The sequence below is a fragment of the Tasmannia lanceolata genome, unplaced genomic scaffold (genome assembly GCF_043159265.1).
Source record: "Tasmannia lanceolata isolate RefF3 unplaced genomic scaffold, GAP_Taslan_0.1 ptg000002l, whole genome shotgun sequence".
Lineage (NCBI taxonomy): Eukaryota > Viridiplantae > Streptophyta > Magnoliopsida > Canellales > Winteraceae > Tasmannia > Tasmannia lanceolata.
In genome coordinates, this window is record NW_027518679.1 from 53,717,286 (window position 1) to 53,741,148 (window position 23,863).

Genomic DNA, 23,863 nt, shown 5'->3' on the forward strand with positions numbered 1-23,863 from the left:
AGAATGAACAATCACCATTCCATACTTTATCTCCCTTCCTGTTTAGTTATCACTCTATGGATAGCTATCCCATATTGAACAACCCTATTGGAATTGTTATCAGCAGAAACACATGGATATTCGATCCTTACTGGATTCATTGTAAATTTTTGAACAAGAGAAGACGTGCTATTGTTGCTTTTGCGTTGAGTGACGCATTAAGAAAAGACAGGTAAGTGTTTTGGAGTAAAAATCGAGAGAAGAGATTTGATCTTGCTATACAGATGTAGATAGATTTGACCTGCATGTAATGGGGATACACGAAAAGTGCCGACCTTGATATTTGATCCAACAACTTCTTATAAAGTCAGTTATTGTTGGATCAAATATCAAGGGGCACCTTGATTACCTCCGAGTATGCTCGAACACCCTATGAAAAAATTTTAAACATGACGAATGCTAATTTGAAGGGAGTCCATGCAAAAAATTGCACTCGAAAAACTAAAAGTAAAGAAATGATTAATGCACTCAGGAGATGTGAATTAAATGGAGTAGACCTAGTCAACCTTCTTTAGCCTACCTCAACAAACATTATCCTACTTTTCGAAAGGCAAGTGATACATCAGCCCCTTTTTTTTTACTCGGAACAGTCCCCTCTAGTCTAAAAGAGCAGTCATAAACATGGTTTTAAATTTTAGACTGAAATTTCAGATTTCGGCACCAATAACCGAAATGGTCATTTATTTCGGCCGAAATTTTGGAATTTCGCACAAAATTTTGGAATTTCGGTTTTTCCGAAATTTGACCCAAAAATCTGTTTGTTTTTAATTAATTTAATATTTAACAGATATTTCGACCGAAATTTAATATTGAATAAAATATGGGTTTCGATTTCTGTACCAGATTTCGGCCGAAATTTCAAAATTTGAAGGTCCGAAACCGGTACCGAAACCGAAATTTTAAACCTTGGTCGTAAACTCATAAATACAACCGAGTGGGCTGTCCCAAGTAAAAGTGGGAGCGACATACATATCATTTTCCTTTTCGGAAAGCTGGCAAAATTAGGAAGAATGTTTAGTGCGATGTTGACAAAAGCGTGTCTTGGTATCAGTTTCATTTGCGTCGTTGCACATACACATCACGTGCAGTGTCACGTGCGGCACACCCCTTATCGCATGCCATTACGTGCTAAAATGTAATAATCAGAACAGGAGAGAAAAAAACAATGATAAAAACCCTCTTCTTCTCTCTATCTTTATTTCATTTCCCATAATCTTCCTTTTTTTTTTCTCTCGTCTCTCCGTCTCTGCAACTAAAAAAAAAAACTCTCTTCTTTCCTCAATCTCTCTTTCATTTCCCATAATCTCCCTCTATTCTCTAATCATCCTCTTTCTGTCTCTTCAACCAACTACTCCAAGCCCTAACCCTAACCCTAACCCTAACTTTCATCGACCAAGCGTGGACAGAATCCCTAACCCTAACCCTAGCTCAATCCCTAGGGTTTTGATTCCATGGCCGCTCAAACGGTTGTCCCCAACCTCTACGAGACAGCATCACAACCCGACACAAGCGGAGACGCCTACACCTTCCTCGAATTCAACACTCAGGGAGACGATTTCGACTATCCAGAATTCCGAGAGCTCTCTCAACCGATCAGATCCTCAGCCTGGCCTCCGCCCCCTGATTCCATTCCTGATTCCGCCGATCACACCTCCGATCTGAATTCCGACTCCAGCCCTGTCTCTGCTACTCCAGGCACCTCGGAATCAAAACCCCGCGGTGGCAGTAGGAATCAGACGGTGGTTGATGCTTTGGCATCTGGCATGGGGGGTCTTAATTTTGAAGAGACTGGGGAAGATGATAATTATGAGTATGGGAAGGGCGATTTTACGGAGCATGCTTGTCGATATTGCGGGGTCCAGAATCCGGCGTGCGTTGTTCGGTGTAATGTTCCGTCGTGCCGGAAGTGGTTTTGTAATTCGCGCGGGAACACGTCGGGGTCTCACATTGTCAATCACCTGGTACGAAATTAACCCTAACCCTAACCCTAATTCTGTTTTTGTTATTTTATCTCGTTTTATCTGATTCTGCGTATAGTCTTTGATTAGATTTGTTAACCTTTTTGTGGTTGGTAATAATTGGGTTATTATTATTAGTCCATTTCAAAAAAATAATAATTGGGTTATTAGTGCATCTTTTGTCTGATTCTGCTGCATATATAGTCTCTGTTTAGGTTTGTTAACCTTTCTTGATTGGTAATAATTGGGTTATTAGTGCATCTTTTGATTTTGTTATGTTGAGTAAAAAAAAAAATGAAAACTTTCAGTAAGAGCTATGTCTAAAATGAGAACCTGAAAGCAAGGGGAAGGTAAATAGATGTGAGCTATTGATTTGTCCATATTGCCTCGGGCTTTGTTTTTGTTTTTGAAACTGTAAGTTTGTCTACACGTAGAAAAACGGGGATGAGAAAGTTAGAAATCCACTAAAATGAAATGGGAGTTTAGTATTACACAGCCATTTGAGTGTTGTGGATCAGTTGTCGAATCTCTGTTGGATTTTTTATGTCGAATAACTGTCCATGAAAAAATGACCCTTCTTCTTCTTCCTCACTACTACTATTATTACCATCATTAAAAAATTAGTATTATTATTTAGGTCAACCCTTTTAATTTTATTGATTGAAAGATAAGCGAGGTGTATTTTCTTTCTCCAATGACGGCAAACTGCATTCAAGGAGATTACTGATGCTTTTGCGAGGGATAGTGTCTCTCATGCTGTTTTTGTTATGTCGGATTCGTTCCCATTTCCTACCGAGCTATGGTTAGGTTTTGTTTGCTCTTCTTTTTTCTTGCTCTGACCATCTCTATATTTGAGCCTGTGTAGTTTGTGTGTTACTTTTCAATAAATTTCCTATTGTTCAAAAAAAAAAAAAAAACAACGATTTAAAAGGAATATTGGTCTGTTTTTATTGGGGCTCTAATAATTGCTTTAGCTGCCTTCCTTATTGTGTGTGGCTCTCATCAGCGACAGTTGTTTCACGATAGGATAGGAACCTTGGTGTGTGCTGTTATGGGTCTTAGTCCAGCTGAATCGTGAGACTTCCTCATGTAATGGAGACAAACTGTTTTCATTTATCTGTTGCAGACAATGGAAATTAATTGTTGTTCTAAGTCCTGCTTGTAGTACACATCATTCAACTTTGTACGTGCCTCCTCATTTCTCATCAAATGTTTTTTCACAGGTTCGAGCAAAACATAAGGAAGTTTGTCTTCATAAAGATAGCCCGTTGGGAGAAACAATCCTTGAATGCTATAATTGTGGTTGCCGAAATGTATTCCTTCTTGGATTCATTTCTGCCAAGACAGAGAGCGTTGTTGTTCTTTTGTGTCGGGAGCCTTGCTTGAGTGTCAACGCATTGAAGGACATGAATTGGGACTTAAGCCAGTGGTGCCCTCTTATTGATGATAGGTGTTTCTTGCAGTGGCTTGTCAAGGTAGTTTTTTCTTGCCGTTCCTTTGTTTTGGTAATCTTCTGCTTTCTTTTATATTCCATGCAATTCAATGTGGGATTTTTTATAATTTGCTCATTAGTTGCTGTGGCTCTTCAGATCCCATCTGAACAGGAGCAGTTGAGGGCACGCCAAATTAGTGCTCAGCAGATAAATAAGGTGGAGGAGCTATGGAAGACCAACCCCGATGCTTCTTTGGAAGATCTTGAGAAGCCCGGGGTGGATGATGAGCCTCAGCCTGTGGTCTTGAAGTATGAAGATGCATATCAGGTATCTGAGCTCACTGTAGGAAGATATTATTACTTTAGATGATCAGAACCAAATTTCATAGTATTCGTCATTACTGGCCTTTTCCTCTGTCTCTTTTTCCACTTTATCTGAAGCTATGGTGGATATCTCCCTCGATTATGTTTGTGGATCTTTGATAGGGTTTGCTGATGTACCTTTTGATTTGCAGTATCAAAATGTATTTGCACCGCTCATTAAGCTCGAGGCGGACTATGATAAAGTGCGTATATATCTCTATTTATTATCTTTGTTGTTCTGCATCTTGTTTTTATATTTCAAATTTAAAGTGTGAGCATCCTGTGTTGGAGGCTGCTTGTTTGCCGATGTTTCTCTTATATCCTTTTCTCAATCCTTCTTAAAATTTAATGTACGCATTGTTTATCTACCATTTTACATAACATTAATCTTCTTTTTCTTTTTTTTTTTGGTTCTAACTCTAGATGATGAAAGAGTCACAAAGCAAAGACAATTTGACAATACGGTGGGACATTGGTTTGAACAAGAAGCGTATTGCATACTTTGTCTTTCCAAAGGTGGTTATGTTAAATGGACTATCTTCCTTGATTTTTGTTAAATATTTATTATTTATTTATTTACATAGTTCAGATTATAGCTTTTACCTTGGAACTTTTCTTTATTAACATTGAAAATCGTTTTATGATGTTGTAGGAGGATAACGAGCTACGGCTTGTTCCGGGTGATGAATTGCGGCTTCGATATTCAGGAGATGCGGCTCATCCTGCATGGCAGTCTGTGGGACATGTGGTATGCTTTGTTCATTTGAGGAAGTAATATCTACTGATAAAATGTTGATTCTCTATGTTTCATTTTTTTACAATTAATGGATATACCTATGCAATATATATTATGTTGTTATTTTCTGATTGCTCTACCAAGAGTTTTCTTTTTCATGAAGCAGTTACCTATGTTGTTTCCCATGGATATTCACTTTGCATTTATCTTCTGGTTTCAGATTAAGCTAACCGCACAGGAAGAGGTCGCACTCGAGCTCCGTGCTAGTCAAGTAGGGTTTTTATTTCGACATTTGTTGTCACAGGTGCTTTTAATGTTGCTGAATTTCATTTGTATTTACTTATTGCTTATGTCTTGAAGGGAGTTCCAGTTGATGTGAACCATGGCTTCAGTGTTGATTTTGTCTGGAAAAGTACCAGCTTTGATCGAATGCAGGGTGCAATGAAGACTTTCGCTGTGGATGAAACAAGTGTTAGTGGGTGGGTACCTTATTTTTCTGATCTTTCCTTGCAGAAAAATGTTTGGAAAATTGAATCTGCGAAGAAATATATGGGCAAAATCAACATTATCAGGGTTGGATAAGAAGTTTGATTTTTGAATTTTTTGCTACTTTCTTTGTTCGTGAAGTTCCCTGATGTTTTATGTAAAGTCTAAACTTGTCTTATTTGGTAAAACAGAGAAAATTGAGCCGGTGAACCCATTTTTCATTTTCATAATAGAGTTGCACTTCATGTTCTTTTTACTTCTTGTAACGCTTTACACTTTTTTTTTTTGAAATGGCTGTAACGCTTTACACTCTACAGCTAAAATCAAATATGAGGACATTTGGGGTTTTTAATTTTTAATCATGCCTTGCGAAACTTAAAAGCTTTTTACAAATAGTGGGTTCTTATAAAATGATACGAGAAGAAGAGCATCATGATATGCCATGGTCCTCCCCTCCCCAAGTGATGATGTGAAATTTTTTTCAACCGATCCATCATTTATTGTGCACTGATAGCCCAGACATGGTTGGCATGTTTGCTTCTAATCAAAGATAGGCAGCATGGTTAAAAAAAGTTATAAGGGCTATGAACTTTACTCAATCTGAAATATCAAATTGAATCTGGTTGGCTGAACTTCAGTTGGTTGTTTTGTTTTATAAAACAAACCGAGTGCTTTTCTCTGCCATTTAAAACAATGCCAATCAAAATTTGGATCCATCAACATTGAACGCTGTACAATGTTGGGCTCATGAGATGCTTGATACCCTTCTTGCAGAATTCCGTACTTGCTTGTTTCCCTAATTATATTCTATCTTTTTGTATCCATTACCTAAAATTTGGGAATTTAACGCCTCAATCTTTTACCTGATTATTTTCTATACAACTGCTAATCATTTGCATTAAGAAAATATTCATTTTTTTTTTCAATCCTATATCTCGGTATCTGAATTTTCATGATGTCTTCTAAATTATTGGTTGTTGGTTAGAAATTACGTGTGATTAGGAATCTAACATCTCGCCCTGCACATCCATTAAAGATATCTTTCTCGTGCAGGTACATTTATCATCACTTGTTGGGTCATGAAGTTGAGGTTCAGGTGGTCCGTAATACTTTACCTCGTCGCTTTGGTGCCCCAGGCCTTCCAGAACTAAATGCGTCTCAAGTATGTTCTTCTATGTGATCAATTGGTCAACTATGATACCACGCTCTGTTTTATTAAGATGCATATCTTTTTTATTCTATTGTTGAATGGTGAAGCTTTATTGATAATGATGGAATAAAGGAGGCCCATCAATCAAGCAGGTCACATGCTACGAGTTTTTTTTTTTTTTTAAAGAATTAAGGTACCGGAAGAAAGAAAAAAAGGTAACTAAAGAACATGAATCCTGCTTTTATTTGTTGAAGTTGTCCTAGAACATGCCTCCATCTTGTTAACTTGTTCACTCATACTCGTGCAAGATGGCTCCATCTTAACATGCCTCAGCCACCTTACACTCCTAATTGCATATCATGTGGCATTTTTTTCCGCAAGTTACCGACTCAAAGCAAATTTTTGACTGACCCTGCCAATGACAGGGTAGGCCAACCACCGTCACCACCTGCTTCATCATTTTGTTTCCCACACCCACCCATGTAAACCTGCTTACTTGGATTCAGTTTCGAGTATAGAACTGATCATAGTGTTGACCTCTACCCTACATGAAAGCATTGGAGCAGCTCATTGGGTTGGACAACTAGAGACTGATATCTTCTTTCCCAGTTTTATCTTGTGACTTGAGCATTAACAGGAATCTTTCTAAACCATTCAAAAAAAAGAAGGAATATTTCTAGAAAGCATTGATAGCACGTGTCGTACGTGCCATTGACGAAGCATGGCGCAGCTTATTGGGCTGGATAGTATGACCTTCCATCTCTTAGCACCAATCTCTAGGGTTCAATGAGTTTGCTTACTGAAAATAGTAATGGCTGGTGCAAGTGCTACCATAAGTTTGGCCAAACGCTGTTGAGAACACCTTGATTGTTTTTTTTTTTTGAATGGCTATTAAATATCATTAAAAAGAAAAAGAGAAAACAAGACTGAGGTCTTAAAAAGAATAGAAAAACAAACCGTTGATTTTGTTAGTCCTTTTACATTGGATTGTCCGCTCAGAATGGAGCCAACATATGAGTTGCCTTGTTGTTCGACAAGATCTACAGCCTTGATTTCACATGTCTCCCTGCTGGACCCAAAATTTGACTTTTACCATTGATTGTAAAAATGTCTTTCTGCTTAGTCATTCTCTTGCTGTATGCCTTATGTTTCTGGAGCATTTTCTAGCTTAGATGAGTTGATGACCCTTTCGTATTTTTTCATTTTTCATTTGTGTATACACACTGATTAAATTAATTCGGACTCTGGTTGCCCGAAAACAAATATCAATGCGCAATCAATCACAACTGTCCTTTGCGTACCATGGAAACTTTTTGGTTCTTATGTGCCAACTTGATTTTTTTGCTTAGATCTGGGCAGTTAGAAATTATTTCATGCAAAACTGTATTGTTGGCACATGGTATTGCGAATATTTTGGAGTATTGGTTAACATTTTTTTCCAAGCTGCTATTTTTCAAGATCGATTATCTTTGAGACTCATGCTCTAATGAGTAGGTGCATTACTAAGTTTGCATGCTTATTTAAATTTTTCTGTTATATTGTCGAGGAATGCTAAACTTAAGGGCGCCCCCATTGGATCCATGTCACCAATGTGCATGTATTATAAATGCACATTGGTGATGTTGATCCAATCTGGGTGCCATTTTTGCTGGTTTTTGCAAGGGTGCCCTTCAGTTTAACGTTCCTCTATTATATATAGAATGAAAGAAAAATCTTACAATTGACCATCCATTTTTAGAATCTGATTTGATTTGCACATCTCATGCTTATCTGAATATTTCCTTTTTGTATATTTACTCTTAACAAAACTTCTCAATCTATAAAATAGAGGGAATGTATAATTGTTGCCACCTTTAGTTATGAAATTTTTGCTTTTGCCGGTTTTTAATTGCTCACTTTTGTCACCCAAAATTTTTATTTCTTTCCGACTTCTATTTTTTGTCAGAATCCCTCCATCTTTCCTTAACCATAAACTTCTCTCGAAACTTCCTCCTAGTCTGTGTGCCTTAACCCTATTCTTTTCTAGAAATTATTTCCTTTTAATCTGTGTGTCTCTCTGTTATCAAACTACCAATCTGTATGCCTCTCTGCGACTGAACTACCTATCCAGTTCAAGAAAGCTTAGGATCAATTTTAGGTTTCAAATGGTATAATAACATCATTTGGAAGATTCAGAGGTCTTTACATTCTTTATCAATTGGAATTTTGTTTACTCTCATTACTTATGGTACTGTTTGATCCGTTGCTACATGTTTTTTCATCAATAATTAGTGATTAAATCTTCATTCATATCATGAAAAAATAAAAAAAATATATTGTGATTTATGCCTCGGCCAATCAAATATTTTTCCTTCATTCGTTCTTCCATCCTAATATGTGTATATGTATTTCTGTGAAAAAATAGGAGAGCATGAGTTTGGGAGAGCGATGGCTCTTTCATGATGAGCTCCTTTTATTCTTTTATTGTCTGAACTGGGCTTCCCTCTTCTTTTGCTTGCATGTGGGTGCTTTGATTCCCCTAGAGTTGACACTGTCATTTGGGGAACAGTGGTCAATAGCTTAATGCGTGTGGCATGTTGAGGAGGCAGTTTCTAGACTTGGACATATGTGTTTTATGGGGAGGCTGAGGAAATGGATAACCATTTATGTATTCACTGTAAAGTGGTAGCTTCAATTCGGTTCTTTCCTTTATTGCATCGAGATACCTTAGGGATTTCAATGTAGGAGTTATTTTTAGGGTGGGAGAAAGGACCTTTTGGTGCCTACAGCAAGAGTCTTTGGCGTGTTACTACAGATGCAGTGCTTTGGGAGTTTGTAATGGGATATGGGTTTTTTTATGGTTCATTGAAGCCCTCTTGGATTTTGGCTGTAAATGTCAAGACTTCAATCATTTTGGAGGCGGCCCTTCAAAGAAAGAGTTTTGGGCATTACAATTGGAGACCAACATAAAAAAATAAGAGGAGAGTCGCTAGATGGAAGCTTCCTCCTTCTAACTACCTTAACCTTAGCTTATGGTGGAACATTTCAGGGAACTTGGTTTCCACCCATGCCGGTCTCTCTCTCTCTCTCTCTCTCTCTCTCTCTATATATATATATATATATATATATATATATATATATATATAGAGGAAACTGTTGGTGAGCTAGCTTGCCCAATCACATGGGTCCCACATTTTGGGGAGTGATCCAAACCATTCATTTGCAAGGCCTTTTCATAGATAGGGGGTGTACCAAAAATCAGCTCCATAGGATCATCCTAACCCCTCCATTTGTGGAGGACAAAAATGGGGTAGATTTGTGTCTGTCCATTTTTGTCCTCCACAAATGGAGGGGTTAGGATGATCCTATGGAGCTGATTTTTGGTACACCCCCCATCTATGCAAGGGACTTTCAAATGAATGCTTTGGATCATCCTAACAAAGTGGGCCCCCATGTGATTGGGCAAGCTAGCTCACCATAAGTTTGGTGAGTTTAAGCTCACCAACAATTTCCTCATATATATATATGGTTTTGCTAACGAGTGCCCTAAGGGCACTTGATAAGCATCTTTTAATTGCCCTTGGGATCTTGAATTTACACATACTTTGAGGAAAAATTCTCAAACCATGTATAAAAGTCTCAAAGTATGTGTAAATTCATATTTCCAAGGGCAACTAAATGATGCTTAACAAGTGCCCTTAGGGCACTCGTTAGCAAAACCCATATATATATATATATATATATATATATATATATATATATATATTGTGAAAAAGGATCTTCTATGCCTATTTTCCAGTTACATTTAAGTGCTTTCATGGTCAACTCAGGTTCTTGTTCAGGTGGAATTTATTACTTGGAATTGGAAATGATAAATCTGATAGAATCCTATCAATTTACTACTGCTACTGCTCATTAATAAGTCAAGTATGAACTGCAGTGAAGAATTTGTATCTTAGAGGCCTCATTTAAGAAATTTTGATACTGAGGGTCCTTGGTTCTTATTCCTCTATGGGCAGGTTTTTGCTGTAAAGAGTGTCCTTCAGAAACCAATCAGTTTAATACAGGGCCCTCCTGGTACAGGAAAGACTGTCACTTCAGCAGCCATTGTATATCATATGGCCAAGCAAGGGCAAGGACAGGTAAGCAAATGTGTTTCTATGTCTCTGTTTTCATTAGTGACCCAGGTTTTGTTACACTTCTATTTTTCTTATCGGCAACCAAAGATTGAATTCCTCAACAGTTTATGTTTATCATTCTTGACATTGCATTATATGTTCAGGTCCTGGTTTGTGCTCCAAGTAATGTTGCGGTCGACCAGCTTGCTGAGAAGATAAGCTCAACTGGGTTAAAGGTATTGAAATTTAATCAAGTGATATCTTGGCATCATCTTTTGAAGCTGCGACTTTTCAAGCATGGAAGACTCCATGCTGCCTATTTTGTTTCCTATTTTTAGGGCATTGTTTTACTATTATTCGGAATTAGATACTAGGACTTGAATTTTGGAGTTATCTCCCTTTGAATTTGAACAATATAGAATCACTGGATTCATGCTTTGATGTTCGTTTCTTGTGTGTTCTTCCTTTTTTATACCTTTTCTTCTATTATCATGTGACGTTAGGATAGTGATAGTCAATCAGATATCGTTCCTTAGTTTTGGCCAATCAAATTTCAGTTCTAATTTATGAATTTAGCAAATTCCTTCCTTATATTAATTATGGTTCTGAAGCTAGGTCCATAATAAAGAAGACATTAATTTGTATTTATTTTTCTTTCAATAAATAAACAACTCAAGGTTCTAGAGAGTAGTTTTTTTTTTGAATGATCACCATTTCATTGATAAGAAGACCGAGATGGTCAAGGTACACTGAGAAAAAGACACCCAATGGGCTAAAAAAACAACCAACAATAGAGAGGATTCAGGGAGGAAGTGAGTCAAACAATGCAAGAGACTCTTTCTGCACTCCTTCCCTTGCAAGACGACCAGCCACCTCAAACAATGCAAGAGACTCTTTCTGCACTCCTTCCTTTGCAAGACAACCAGCCACCTCATTTGCTGACCCGCGAACATGCATGAATACAAACTCTGAATTTCTTGACCAATCGAACATCTCATCAAAGAGCCTATCGAATTTTCACAGATGGCTTTGATTCCGTTTTAGCCACTTGATAACATTGAGAGAATCCCCCTCTACTGCCGCCTTACCTATCTTGTTCTCCACCGTAAGTTTAAGTCCCTGATAAGCTGCACGAACCTCCGCTTCAGTGGCATCCACTTCCCCAATGGGACCCGAAAATGCCCATACTACATCCCCTTGAGCATTTTTGATCGCGCCTCCTATTCCTGCCGGGCCCGGTTCTAGTGAGTAGTTACCAATCAAGAAATAATATTTTATTAGTAATAAAACTTTATTAACAGTAATGTATGATATAGAATGCAAAACCATCAATGAATAGGAATTGGGAGCCCAAGAACATAGAAACATCCCAGTTCCAAAAAAAAGAGAGAACATAGAAACATTGATTTCCCTCATTCGCCAAAGTATAAGCATCCGACTGTGTTTATGTACCTCCAACGGAACTTTTCTCCTTTACCTACCCACATAACACCCATGTAAATATGTCCCACCATTCTTTGCTCTTCAAATATGGTATTATTGAAATTTGTAGGTCAGATTTGAAATTGGCAGGGGCTTCGTAAAATTGTTCTGTGGAATCATGAAATTGCCTGAAAACATCACAAACTAAATGGTCTTATGATTTGTTATATTTGGTTACGTTCCTATGGGGGTTAATCTTGTGTTGTCACAAGGGCAGAAACCGTACATTAAAGATGAAATTGTGTAGGATGTTGTGGCATTGAAGTTGTATTTTCACTTACTTATGGATTTTGTTTCTTTTATTCAGATTGGGACAAAGGCTTAGTTGAGTTGAGTTGAGTTTCTTTTATTCAGATTGAAATAAAGTAGTAGTTTATTAAATGTGTTGCTTGAATTTATTCTTTTGAGACAAACACTTCCATGAGAACATCTTGTTTTTTATTTTTTCAATTGATGGAGCTTCTATTAGTAGGTGTAGAACAAGGAGAAACGAAAATAAAGATAAGCAAAATTCCTGCCCCACAAACTGCCTGGCAACTTTTTATTGGTTTAAAATGAGTCCTTTAGTGGCATTTCTAAAATAGGTTCTTTGATAATATGTCATTATTTCGTTTCAGTTACTCTGTCACACAGTTATCATATCTTGTTGCCTTAAAAAATAGATGTTTTCTGTGAATTATTCTTTTGTTTTGCTTTATCGTTATGTGCATTTCTCAGGTTGTCAGGCTCTGTGCCAAATCAAGGGAAGCTGTAAGCTCACCTGTTGAGCATTTAACACTGCATTATCAGGTGTGTTAATTGGTCATAGCTCTCATATAATGATTATAGATGCTATCAGGTGCATCATTGAGGAGATTGTTGCTGATGTTCTTCCTTCTCGATGATTTATTGCAGGTCCGACATCTTGATACATCCGAGAAGAGTGAACTTCATAAGCTCCAACAACTTAAAGATGAGCAAGGTGTGGTTTGGCTCTTTTAGAACAGCCAGTATAGACATTTGTGTACCTTATCATTTTATTATGGAGGCATTCACTTTATGCAGTATATGTAATCTATTTTTTCTCACTAATTGGCAGAACTGGTATTCTTAGAGCGGTCTTAGAAGCTTTGAGCTCCTGTTATTTTTGAATAATTGTTCTCATGCAAATCAACTCTAAACATTCTTTGTCAACTCAACTCAACTCAACTCAACAAAGCCTTTGTCCCAAACTAGTTGGGGTCGGCTAAAATGAATCCTTTAGAAAAATTCATGAAGAAAGTAAAAGGAATCTACCCGGTTCTTCTACGTGGATCATTTTCTTCCATTCTATCCTACTCAAGGTCATGTTCTCTGTCATGTTCCTAACTATCAAGTCTTTCCTCACTGTTTCTAGCCAAGTTGTTTTCGGTCTGCCCCTACCTTTTTTTACTCCATCAATTTGGCTCTAAACATTCTTTGTAAAACGGAAAATATGGTTGTACATCTCATTGTAATTTTTCATGTAGAGGCAAGCTGTAAGTATGCTATTTAACATTGTCAGTGTATAATACATCTGCACAGATGCATTTTCTTTTTGCATGTCGTCTCATACATGCGTACTTGTTTAGTTACAAGCTTTGATAACCTGTTCCGATCATCATTTTTTCACTTCAACTGCAAAATTCCAAGTATCAATGTCTTTAGGCACTTCCAGGAATTCAATGCGTTAAAATTATTCTTTTCTAGTTGTGGCTCGACCCCTTGAAAGGTAACAAAGTTATACTTCATCTATTTGGTTTTGGAGGAAACATTCAGGTGTCATTCTCCTGGACAATGGATACTCAAAGAATATATACAAATAAAAAAAATTACAAACTATTTGATGAGTTTGACAAGAAAACAATTATTTGAGAGAGAGGCCTGATGCTTTCAACAATTGTTTCTTCTTCTTGTCTTTTTTCTTTTTTACTTTCTTCTTGATTGAATTGCTAAGTAACCTTTTTCTCAAACTCTTCTCAACTTATCTATATCATCTGACATAACGTGGTAATCACATGGGTATGCTTATTTGGGTGGACTGCATTGCTTGAAAGGTTGCAAGCGAAAGACTTCCTCAGAGACAGAAACATTTTGATCATCGATCATTGTGTCCTATGTATCGAGGTGGATGGAACAGTGGATCACCTCCTTATTCATTGTAAGGTGGCTAGGGAAGTATGGGAAAAACTTTTTAGTAGATTTGGAATCTCATGGGTCTTTCCAGCAAAAATTTTGGGAGCCTTGGAGAGTTGGGCGACGGCACCAATGAAGGGAAAAGGAAAAACACTGGCGAGTTTCTTTTCTAACTACAATTTGGGTGCTTTGGAAAGAAAGAAATGCTAGGATTTTCAAGGGATTCTCCAAGGGAGCTCAGTTCATCTTCAATATAGTGATTGCCTTAAGTATCTCATGGGTGAAGACTCTGCCAGATTTTAGATTTGTGTCAACTTATGATTTATGGCACAGGTGGAGAGTAATATGTGAAGGAGTTAGCATCGATCCTAAAGTAGTACAAGCATGGTCACCTCCTTCTCAAGGGTTCCTAAAATTGAATTTTGATGGCTCAAGTATAGGGAATCCATAGCCCTCGGATATTGGAGGTCTTTTGAGAAATGAAAGGGGGGGGGGGGGGGGGGTTGTGTGGTCATTTGGGCATTTAGTGGGCCCATTGGGGAGGCAGACGCTAATGAGGCAGAAGTGACAGCTGGGTACCATGGAATTAAGCTTCTTTAGAACGTGGACCTAAATAAGGTGGTAGTGGAAGGGGATTCTCTTAGGCTCTGTTCACTCGTGTTCCCGGGAGACCAAATCCCAGGAAAACACCCCCTTTTTTCCCGAGAAAGCTAAAATTCACATGTTCACCTGTCTTCACGGGATTTTGAAGGAGCCTAGGTGGAAAATGTCACATTTGACATGGAAATTGGGAAAAATGATGTGGAAATGAGTCTTTCTCACAAGTGTGAGATTCCTTTTCCCTTTATTTTGGCCGGATTTGCTTTCCCAAAAAAACTAGTGAAAAAAGTGGGCAAGCAGCTTCTCGGAAAACCTTTTCCTGCACAGTTCCTGCACAAGTGAACAGGCGCAGGAAACCTTTTCCTGCACAGTTTCCCTGGATTTCTTTTCCTAATGCCACATCAGATTCCCGGGAAACCTTTTCTTTTCCTTTCCCCGGAAAACAAGTGAACAGAGCCGTAACGTCTTTAGATGGCTAAGGTATTCAAAAGCGTTATCTTGGAGGTTTGCCTCACTATTTGATGAAATTGAGGATAGAATAGGTGGGGCATCATATCTTTCTTCCATGTCAAGCGATCTGCAAACGGTGAGGCGGACAAGCTAGTTAGAGATTGGGTGTCGAAAGAAAGTGTGTGTAGAGCTCTTCGATTCCCCCCCACAACATACACACACGAGCTGGTTGACTGATGTTTTCTTGCTGTTGTCTTCTTTTTCTTAGTGCTGTAATGCCAGGGACTCTCAAACGCGGTAATCACATGGAGCTTGCACCCATAATGTTTTACCAGTGATTGAGACAATATGTAATTTTTTCCTTAAAAAGAGAAGTTAGTGTAAACCCAAGATGTAATTACTTGGGTTAGGCACATGTGTGTAATTCCGTTATAAGAGGAAAAAAATTAAAAGGAAGAAGGGGAAAGCCTAATAAGATGGAACCTTTAACTATAGCACGAGAAGATTTTTTTTTTTTTTTTTTTTTTGGAAAATAGTAGTTAGTGTAAAAGGTAAGAGTAGTTCATATGATTTAAAGTATATCATAAAAAGATAAATAAACTTCACAAAGCATGAGATTAGCATGATTGTTTTGGTGGGAAAAAAGTTTCGGCTGAAATGTTGAACCATGGTTATCATTCCACATTTCTGAACTTGGCTTCAAACCTAAGGACTCTACAAATCAGTTTATGGTTTGACATCTTGGCTTCAAATCCGAGGACTCTAAAAATCAGGGTCTGACATGTGGAAGTCGTGGTTATCTAAAAATCCCCAACATGTTGAGTTTCGGGGTGACAGGAACTGCTGTAAAAACCATAATAATTTTGTGTTTCCGAGTTTTTGAGCTGGTATTCTTAAAACTTCTCTGCAAATTCCCTTAAAACGCTAGTGCCAACAACCATTCATGTTGTCTATTCAAATTCTGTTGTCCTTAGCTGATTTAGATTGTGTAATACCTATTTTCAACGACTAACTGCCTCACAAGAGGTTGTTTATAGTCAGCTATTTTTGTTTCCTGCTACCAATATTTGCGAGATTGATAAACTGCACAGAAGGCTGCTTTTGGTCATTGATAAGACAAGTTTTGTTAACGATCACACAATATTCAGTAATGCACCAAAATACCAAATCCGTAACAAAAGTTTTGTTAACAGGTAGGGTTCGATCACACTATCAGTAATGCACCAAATCCCATAGAGAACAGTAATTAAGCGTGTGCCTGGTTGAGAGTAGTACTAGGATTGTGGCCTCTTCAGAAGTCCTAGTGTTCAGCCCCTCGTTTTTTCTTTTCCAAAAAAAATGCTGTTTACAAATGACAGTAATAAATTTAAGTTCAGTTAAAAAAAAAGGTCTATTTTGGATGAAAAGGGGGCAAACTGTGTTACTTGCTGTGTTTGTGACATATTTGGATCAACACCTGAATCTGTTATAATATATTTTTGTGAATTTGATACAGGAGAACTGTCAAGCAGTGATGAAAAGAAGTACAAAGCATTAAAACGGGCAACTGAGAGGGAGATTTCTCAGAGCGCTGATGTCATTTGTTCCACATGTGTTGGCGCTGGAGATCCTCGATTAGCAAACTTTAGATTTCGCCAGGTCATTAAATGCCTCTAATCCAAATACTTGTTTATTTGAAATGGCGAAATTGATCTTCCCATGCAAATATGCGCAATCTGGTCTTTCTATTTTCAGGTTCTTATTGATGAATCTACTCAAGCGACAGAGCCAGAGTGCCTTATTCCTTTGGTTCTTGGGGTGAAACAGGTAATCGGTAATAAATATTTGCATATGTATGCTCTTCATAGCAGCTGCTGCTATGTTGTAGTCAGAATAATTATTTATTTTTTCCTCTTTTTTTTTGAATGGCAACTATATAGATTTTCTTGAATTAGGTTGTTCTTGTCGGGGACCATTGCCAGCTTGGCCCAGTCATCATGTGCAAAAAAGCAGCTCGTGCCGGTCTAGCCCAGTCTCTTTTTGAGCGTCTTGTGCTCCTTGGTGTGAAACCATTTAGGTTACAGGTGAGGCCTGTATTTGTTTTGTTTGTACATTTACTGCATTAATCTACATGCATGTTTAAGTTGATTGGTTTGGTTCACTATTCTCATTTCTATATGGCAATGCTTGATAACCACCATATGGTGTCATACTTCTACGATATGTCATGATATGGTGTTCATCAAGCTTCATCATGTAGTAATGGTATGCCATCATATAGCGTTTCAATTCTATCTACGATATTAGGGTGTCCAACAACACATACATTTGGCTGAAAAAAATATTTCATCTATTTCTCCCACCCTAAAATTTTATCCAAATCATTTCATGTATTTCATAGGCTATGCGTACTCGATGAGAGAATTTATTTATGCAATTGAATAAATTATGATATGATGGCCAGACTGCCAGTCTTTCCCTTTATGCAATGTGCTAGAATATGTTATGTTGCAACTGCTAAAAAATAATATTTGCGATGATATGTGATGACAAATATGAGATGGTTTGGGTGGATTTTTTCCTCGGTCTTTCTTTAGTATGCTAACCAAGGAGGGTAATTCTTTTGACTGTGCTATACACTGTTTAAAAACTCCCTCTCGTCGTCAACTCGCATCACGATTATTGTTATGTTGATTGTTGGAGTGTAACATATTTTATATTTACAACTTCTATCTTTTAATTGACCCTTGTTTATGAAAGCAATATGCCCTAGGTATTTGCTTTTCCCCTATGCCATTTCAATATTATTGTTCACAATTATTGTCTGCTGTTGATTGTTGGAGTGTAACATATTTGTCTGTGTTCTTACTCACATTTGCGATTTCAGGTTCAATATCGCATGCATCCTTCCCTGTCAGAATTTCCTTCTAATAGCTTTTATGAAGGCACACTTCAGAATGGAGTAACCATCAATGAAAGGCAATCATCTGGCATTGATTTTCCCTGGCCTGTGCCAAATCGTCCAATGCTCTTCTACGTCCAGGTATTTTGGAAACTTTACATTATCTTCTAAGTATTTCTTTACCCATTTTCATCGATGCAATTCTTACGAATCTGCAAATGATTAAGTTGCTATGCATTGCTTTTTTCTAGATGGGTCAAGAGGAGATAAGTGCAAGTGGAACATCCTATCTAAACAGGACCGAGGCTGCAAATGTCGAAAAAATTGTGACTACATTTTTGCGGAGTGGTGTGATTCCTAGTCAGGTTTGATTCTATAACCAGGTTTGGTTCTTGTGGTATTACTAAACAAATACTCTGGATGTATTATAATTATTTTTTCAATCTTTCTATTTCCATCTTCACTTTTGAAGAACAGATTGGAGTTATAACCCCATATGAAGGGCAGCGGGCATATATTGTAAATTATATGTCAAGAAATGGGAACCTCAGGCAGCAACTTTATAAGGAAATCGAGGTTATTTTTGCACCTGACAGAAATTTCATATAGCTTTCATTTTTCAGTTGTATTGCTACCGTAACATATTTGTCCGTCTCTGCAGGTTGCAAGTGTTGATTCCTTCCAGGGAAGAGAAAAGGATTACATTATTTTGTCTTGTGTAAGGAGCAATGAGCATCAGGTGGGTTTTCTGTCTTTTAGATAAGTTTTTTTCTTCAAGATACACTCTTCTATAATCCTGGCCATAGCTGTAGTTTCTCTTAAGATCTATGACAGTTCTTCAACAACTCTAAATACTTTGTATTTCTGGTTTTTATGTTCACGATCTCCTAGGTTCAATGAATTATTGTAAAAAATTAACGTGGGGTACAAATAATCTAGTTATTAAATATAATCAGGTAGATGGTTTTGTAGATTCTCAAATTTTTAAAGATTGTCACAAAAAGGTTTTGTTTTCAAAGGAGAAACGGTTCTGTGGAGTATTTGTTCCTTATAATAGTTGAATACCATGTGGCCATCTTTGAATTTTTTTTTCTGTTCTGAAATAAACTCAGTATTTGCAGAGAATTAAATAGTCATCTGAGAAATTCTAGGTGCATTTTTTGTCAGGAGACATGTGAGGTAAAATAGGGACATGGAATTTTTAGGTAGTCAGAGTGGTTTGTGAGAAATCAAATAGAGAAGAGAATTGTTACCGACATGTCGGTAACTTTTCAGCAGGTGAGAAGATCGGCTAATGAGGTGGCTGATAAGTTAGCAAGAGATGGAGTGTCAAATCAAGTGCTCACTCTTTATGATTTTCTCCCTCCTTAATTTCATCTCCTAGTTTTTGTTGTTTTTATTTCTCTTCTAGTTCTGTTAGGGGGACTCCCTCAGTCTTCTTTAATATATCATATTACCATTCAAAAAAGAAAAGAAAAGAGAATTGTTCGATGAACTAGAATAGCCCGAGCTGTATGGGTAATATTTGAATTCATGAATGAGCATGGAAGTTGCAGTTGGAAAGCTCTGCTGGCTGGGAAAAATATCTTTTGAAACTGTCGCTTTTGCTCATGTAGAAAGTGGGGAAGTATGGGGGCTTCATTCCTTATCTGTTTTTTTGGTCTAATGGACATTCGTCATCTGTATTTGCTTGGAATCTAAAAGAACGCAAAAGTTTTTATCCCTAATGTATTATATGCTAGTCTTTTTTTTGTTCTTTGCATGATTGCTTGACTTTTTTGAGGGGTGACATGAATTTGGAGTCAGGCTCAGGTGGACTATCAGATGCTGGCCATGATTGATGGCCTTATGGTTCCAATCAATGAATATGCTTTGATAGGCTTTCCAATTTCTGTCATATTCTTGTTCGTTAGTTGGAATCAGCAGATTAGATAATCCATGCGTCATAATTATTCTCTAACAATTTGTATTTCTGCTTCTCTTATGTTTATGGCGTCTTTTGACTTCATGGTGTTCAATTTGTTTAACAATTTTTGCAGGGCATCGGGTTCCTTAATGATCCACGTAGGCTGAATGTCGCACTAACCCGTGCTCGTTATGGTATTGTCATCTTGGGGAATCCTAAGGTCTTAAGCAAACAGCCATTATGGAACGGCTTATTAACACATTACAAGGTATCTTGTGTTCCTCATCTGCCTACTCTTGTTACTGCTGGATCACATGACATGACATGCTATAAAGAAAAATTAATAGAGCAGTTTATACACGTATGGCGGCACTAATTTGGGAGTATGGGCCATGGAAAATTATAGCGTAATGGTTTCTGTGTGTATTGTTCCAGAGTACAGTACTACAGTTTGATTTACCAGTTTGATGATTCAAAATTCAAACTGTTCATGTGCTCGGCTTATATGGGTGGCGCAATGCCTTAAAATTATTACACCATGACAATCCTAGTCCTCCAATTTGTGGACATTTTCCTGCCAAATGTGATTTGTTGTCTTTTCATTTTTCTTGCCACTCATTTGTAGGGCTGTGTATGCTTAGGTTGCTTGCTTTGACTATTGTTAAAAATATTGGCTGAGGCTTTACTTGCCCATTTCTACAATTTATTTATTTGGTCCTTATCAAAATTTTGTCTTTAGGAGCATGAGTGCTTGGTTGAAGGACCTCTGAATAATTTGAAGCAAAGTATGGTTCAGTTTCAGAAGCCAAAGAAGGTAAGAGTACGATACTCATGGCTGTGTTATTTTCTGGTTCTACTGTTCAAGTTGTGTACTGGATGATTGGTTTGAAATATAGTCAACAGAGTGGGAGACAAATTTGGAAAATGAAATGAGAAACATGAGGGAAAATGTGGGCGAATGTGACATGGGACAGCAATTGTTAATCATTTATGAAATGTATCAAGAAAAATTTGAAACATTTGGAAAGCATATGTGAAACATGTGAGGAATATTAGAATTGAGATTAATCAAAATCATATAAGAAAACAAATTGAGATTAAGATCTTTAGGGCCATATTAAATGTCACTTTTGCTAGCAAATGGAAATCATTTTGAAGCCTGCATGTACAGATGTACAAGCCCTGATGTACAAACAGACACTGGAATGCTTCACAATCGTTTCACGGGAACTCCGAAATGTTTTAAGAGCATTTCTCCTATATCTCAAATGCATTTCATGAAGTTTCCTAAATGTTCTCAATTTCCCAAATGTACTGAAAACATATTATTTCTGCTTCCAAAATGGCATTTCTTAAGGCCTCATGGTGTTTCCAGAATGTTTGTTGGTTGAGATAATGAAGTACTGCTTGAGAATATTTTATAACCTTATTTGAGATTGCACTCTTGAAACAGATTTACAACGACCGTAGACTATTTTTCGGAGGTGGTCCAGGTATCGTTCCTAATGATAACTTTGGGTCTGTCAGTTCATCAAGCCCAACTGCCGATAAAAGGAGCAGTCGCACTAAAGGTATACCATTGTGCCATAGCCCATTCAATTCTAAATTGCATTCACTTTAGCCACAAAGGTTTGTCTAGTACATGACTTTCTAAATGACTTCATTGTGTTTATTTGGATGTGATATTCAATGCTAATATGGCTCCATCCACTTACATCCAAAAATCGTTGAACATCAATTTCTTGTGTCGGACTGTAATCTCAATAATTCTTTTCTTTGCCTGCGCTTCCAAATCCAGGTCATTCCTATATGCCATTTGGGCCACCCAATGGTACTCATAAGCCTGGTGTGCATCCAGCGGGATTTCCTGTGCCACGGATCCCTCTTCCACCTTTTCCTGGTGGTCCACATTCTCAACCATATGCAATTCCTACCCGTGGAGCTGTTCATGGACCCATTGGAGCCATTACTCAGGTCCCTCAGGCTGGAAATAGGGGTTTTGGGGCTGGCCGTGGTAATGCTGGTGGTCCTATTGGTGGTCACCTCTCACACCAGCAAGGTTCTCAGCAAGCTCTGGGAAGTCTAGGGTCTTCTTTTAATTTTCCTGCTTTGGACAATCCAAACAGTCAGCCAAATGTTGGGGGTCCATTATCTCAGTCTGGACTCATGACTCAGGTACACTTCTGTCTTATTTTCTAATTACATGCCTTATGTATATCATAGTGTTCTAAAAATATCTTTCTGCCACAATTGATAGATGCCGGTTCAGGGGCTAAGTCAGACTTTCCGGGAGGGATTTTCCATTGGGGGCATGTCACAGGTATTTCTGATTCCAAATTGTTCAGTTTTCATTGGCTTGCCTTCATGATTTTACTTGACATTTATTTTTCCTTATGATTTGTTAGGATTTTCTGGCTGACGACTTCAAAAGCCAGGGGTCACATGTTGCATATAATGTTGCAGATTTCTCCACCCAGGTACACAATTGCATAGCTTCCAAATAGTTTAAATTTTCACCTAAATCGACTTGTTAACCATTATGGGTGGTGTTTTTGCTTATATGATGATTTTTTAGTGTTTTTGTGCTTATTCTAGCACTTCCAGAAACTTCATCTTAAATGTCCAGTATGTGCATATGTTTCCACACATTTCCATAATTATATAGGATTTTTACTGAAATTTCCATTCGGACCGATATGTTTCCATTTCTACTATGGCTGAAACGCATACCGAAACTGAAAACCTTGCTGACCACTTGGGATTGCTTTAATTTGTTGTAACATACCTTCCTTGTTAGAGGGAATCTTTCACTCCACTTACATCCGCACACCCAACAATTCTAGAAAGCTTCCTGGCATTATAATAACAACATGTTGCTTTGTTCTGCAGGCTTCTCAGGGTGGATATGGTGTTGACTATGTCACACAAGGAACCCAAGCTGGGTACCCAGGAAGCTTTCTAAACCAAAATTCTCAGGGTGGATATTCCCATTTGGGTAATGGAAATGATTTCATATCTCAGGTCTGTTCAAACTATAAACTATCTGTTTTCCATCCCATTCATGCTCCAATTTCTACCTTTATATGTTCATATCATGTGCTGGTATTTTTTAAACTTTCCTCACAGGACTACATGCCTCATGGATCACACGGTCTATTTACTCAAGTTGGCTTCAGAGACCCGTCGCAAGATGACTCTTCACAGAGCCACTTTGGCATGTCCGGACCCAGCCTCCTTCAATCACAGGTCTAATTTAGTTACATCTGTTTTTATTTACCTTTTGACTTCAGAGTTTGGGAACATTTTGAGCCTAATTTTCTTATACTTCTACAGGGCCCAATGAATCCTCTCTATTCCCAGCCTTTCACACAGTATAACGCTCAGCCACTAAACCTACAAGCTCCTCAGCAACAGGGACAGAGCTCCCAAAACCAAAAATTACACTACAACGGCTGAGCCGCAATAGGGCCTGACCGTGGTGGGTTAACATCCAGAACTTGGTTGTGGCGTGTAGATCAGATTGCCATTTAGGTGTGGCTATTAAACGATTGGAGATGGCATACGTCAATGGTCTTTTCACGGTGGCGACTACCAGGATGGAGAAAGAATAACCCCCAGTTTCCCGAGGTTTTCTGTTGAGAGAAGTGGCCATTTGGTGAAGGGAGCATTGTGTGTATAAATCAGAACGGTCTTGGCTGTAAAAAGAAGGCGTTGCTGATATACATATGTGGGAATGATAGCTTCACTTTTACTAGCTGGTGCCGGAGCAGTAACTACCTCGCACCAAACCCACATCGTTTTGTACAGTGGCGGAGCGCGGGAGGGTTGGCTGCCCTTTCAGCACTTTTGACTGAAATTTACTATTTGATTTGACTTCCCTAGTGAATGATGTTGGGGCAGTTACTTTTCTTCTCCCAATAGAGCTTTTCATTCTGAAAGAAGTTTGTAGTTATACATATATATGCATATAAACATATACATATGATGTGAGGCTTTTTATGACATCTTTTTGTTTCCCTTTATGCCGTCATGTTACTTCCAAATGGTTTCAATTGTCATCTTTTACTGCAAGTTGTAGAATGAATCTGGAGAAATCATTTTTAACTGTGATTCTTTTCATTTTTCGTTACGGTTTGGTTCTATGTAAGAT

At 37.9% G+C, this 23,863-nt stretch overlaps 1 protein-coding gene across 1 annotated transcript; it reads left to right on the forward strand.

The window, feature by feature from the left end:
- The first annotated feature begins 1,196 nt into the window (after positions 1-1,196).
- On the forward strand, positions 1,197-23,733 carry LOC143878872 (regulator of nonsense transcripts 1 homolog). Its single transcript, XM_077381084.1, has 29 exons — positions 1,197-2,000; positions 3,221-3,472; positions 3,587-3,757; positions 3,945-3,995; positions 4,216-4,308; positions 4,445-4,540; positions 4,749-4,799; positions 4,889-5,007; positions 6,068-6,176; positions 10,163-10,285; positions 10,426-10,497; positions 12,461-12,532; positions 12,638-12,704; positions 16,422-16,564; positions 16,661-16,732; positions 16,861-16,989; positions 17,793-17,948; positions 18,059-18,172; positions 18,285-18,383; positions 18,469-18,546; positions 19,847-19,981; positions 20,453-20,527; positions 21,167-21,284; positions 21,512-21,888; positions 21,971-22,033; positions 22,119-22,190; positions 22,603-22,734; positions 22,840-22,959; positions 23,047-23,733. Exons 1-29 carry the CDS (start codon positions 1,491-1,493, stop codon positions 23,167-23,169), a joined length of 3,792 nt encoding a protein of 1,263 aa, XP_077237199.1. The 5' UTR covers positions 1,197-1,490; the 3' UTR covers positions 23,170-23,733.
- Positions 23,734-23,863: the final 130 nt, after the last annotated feature.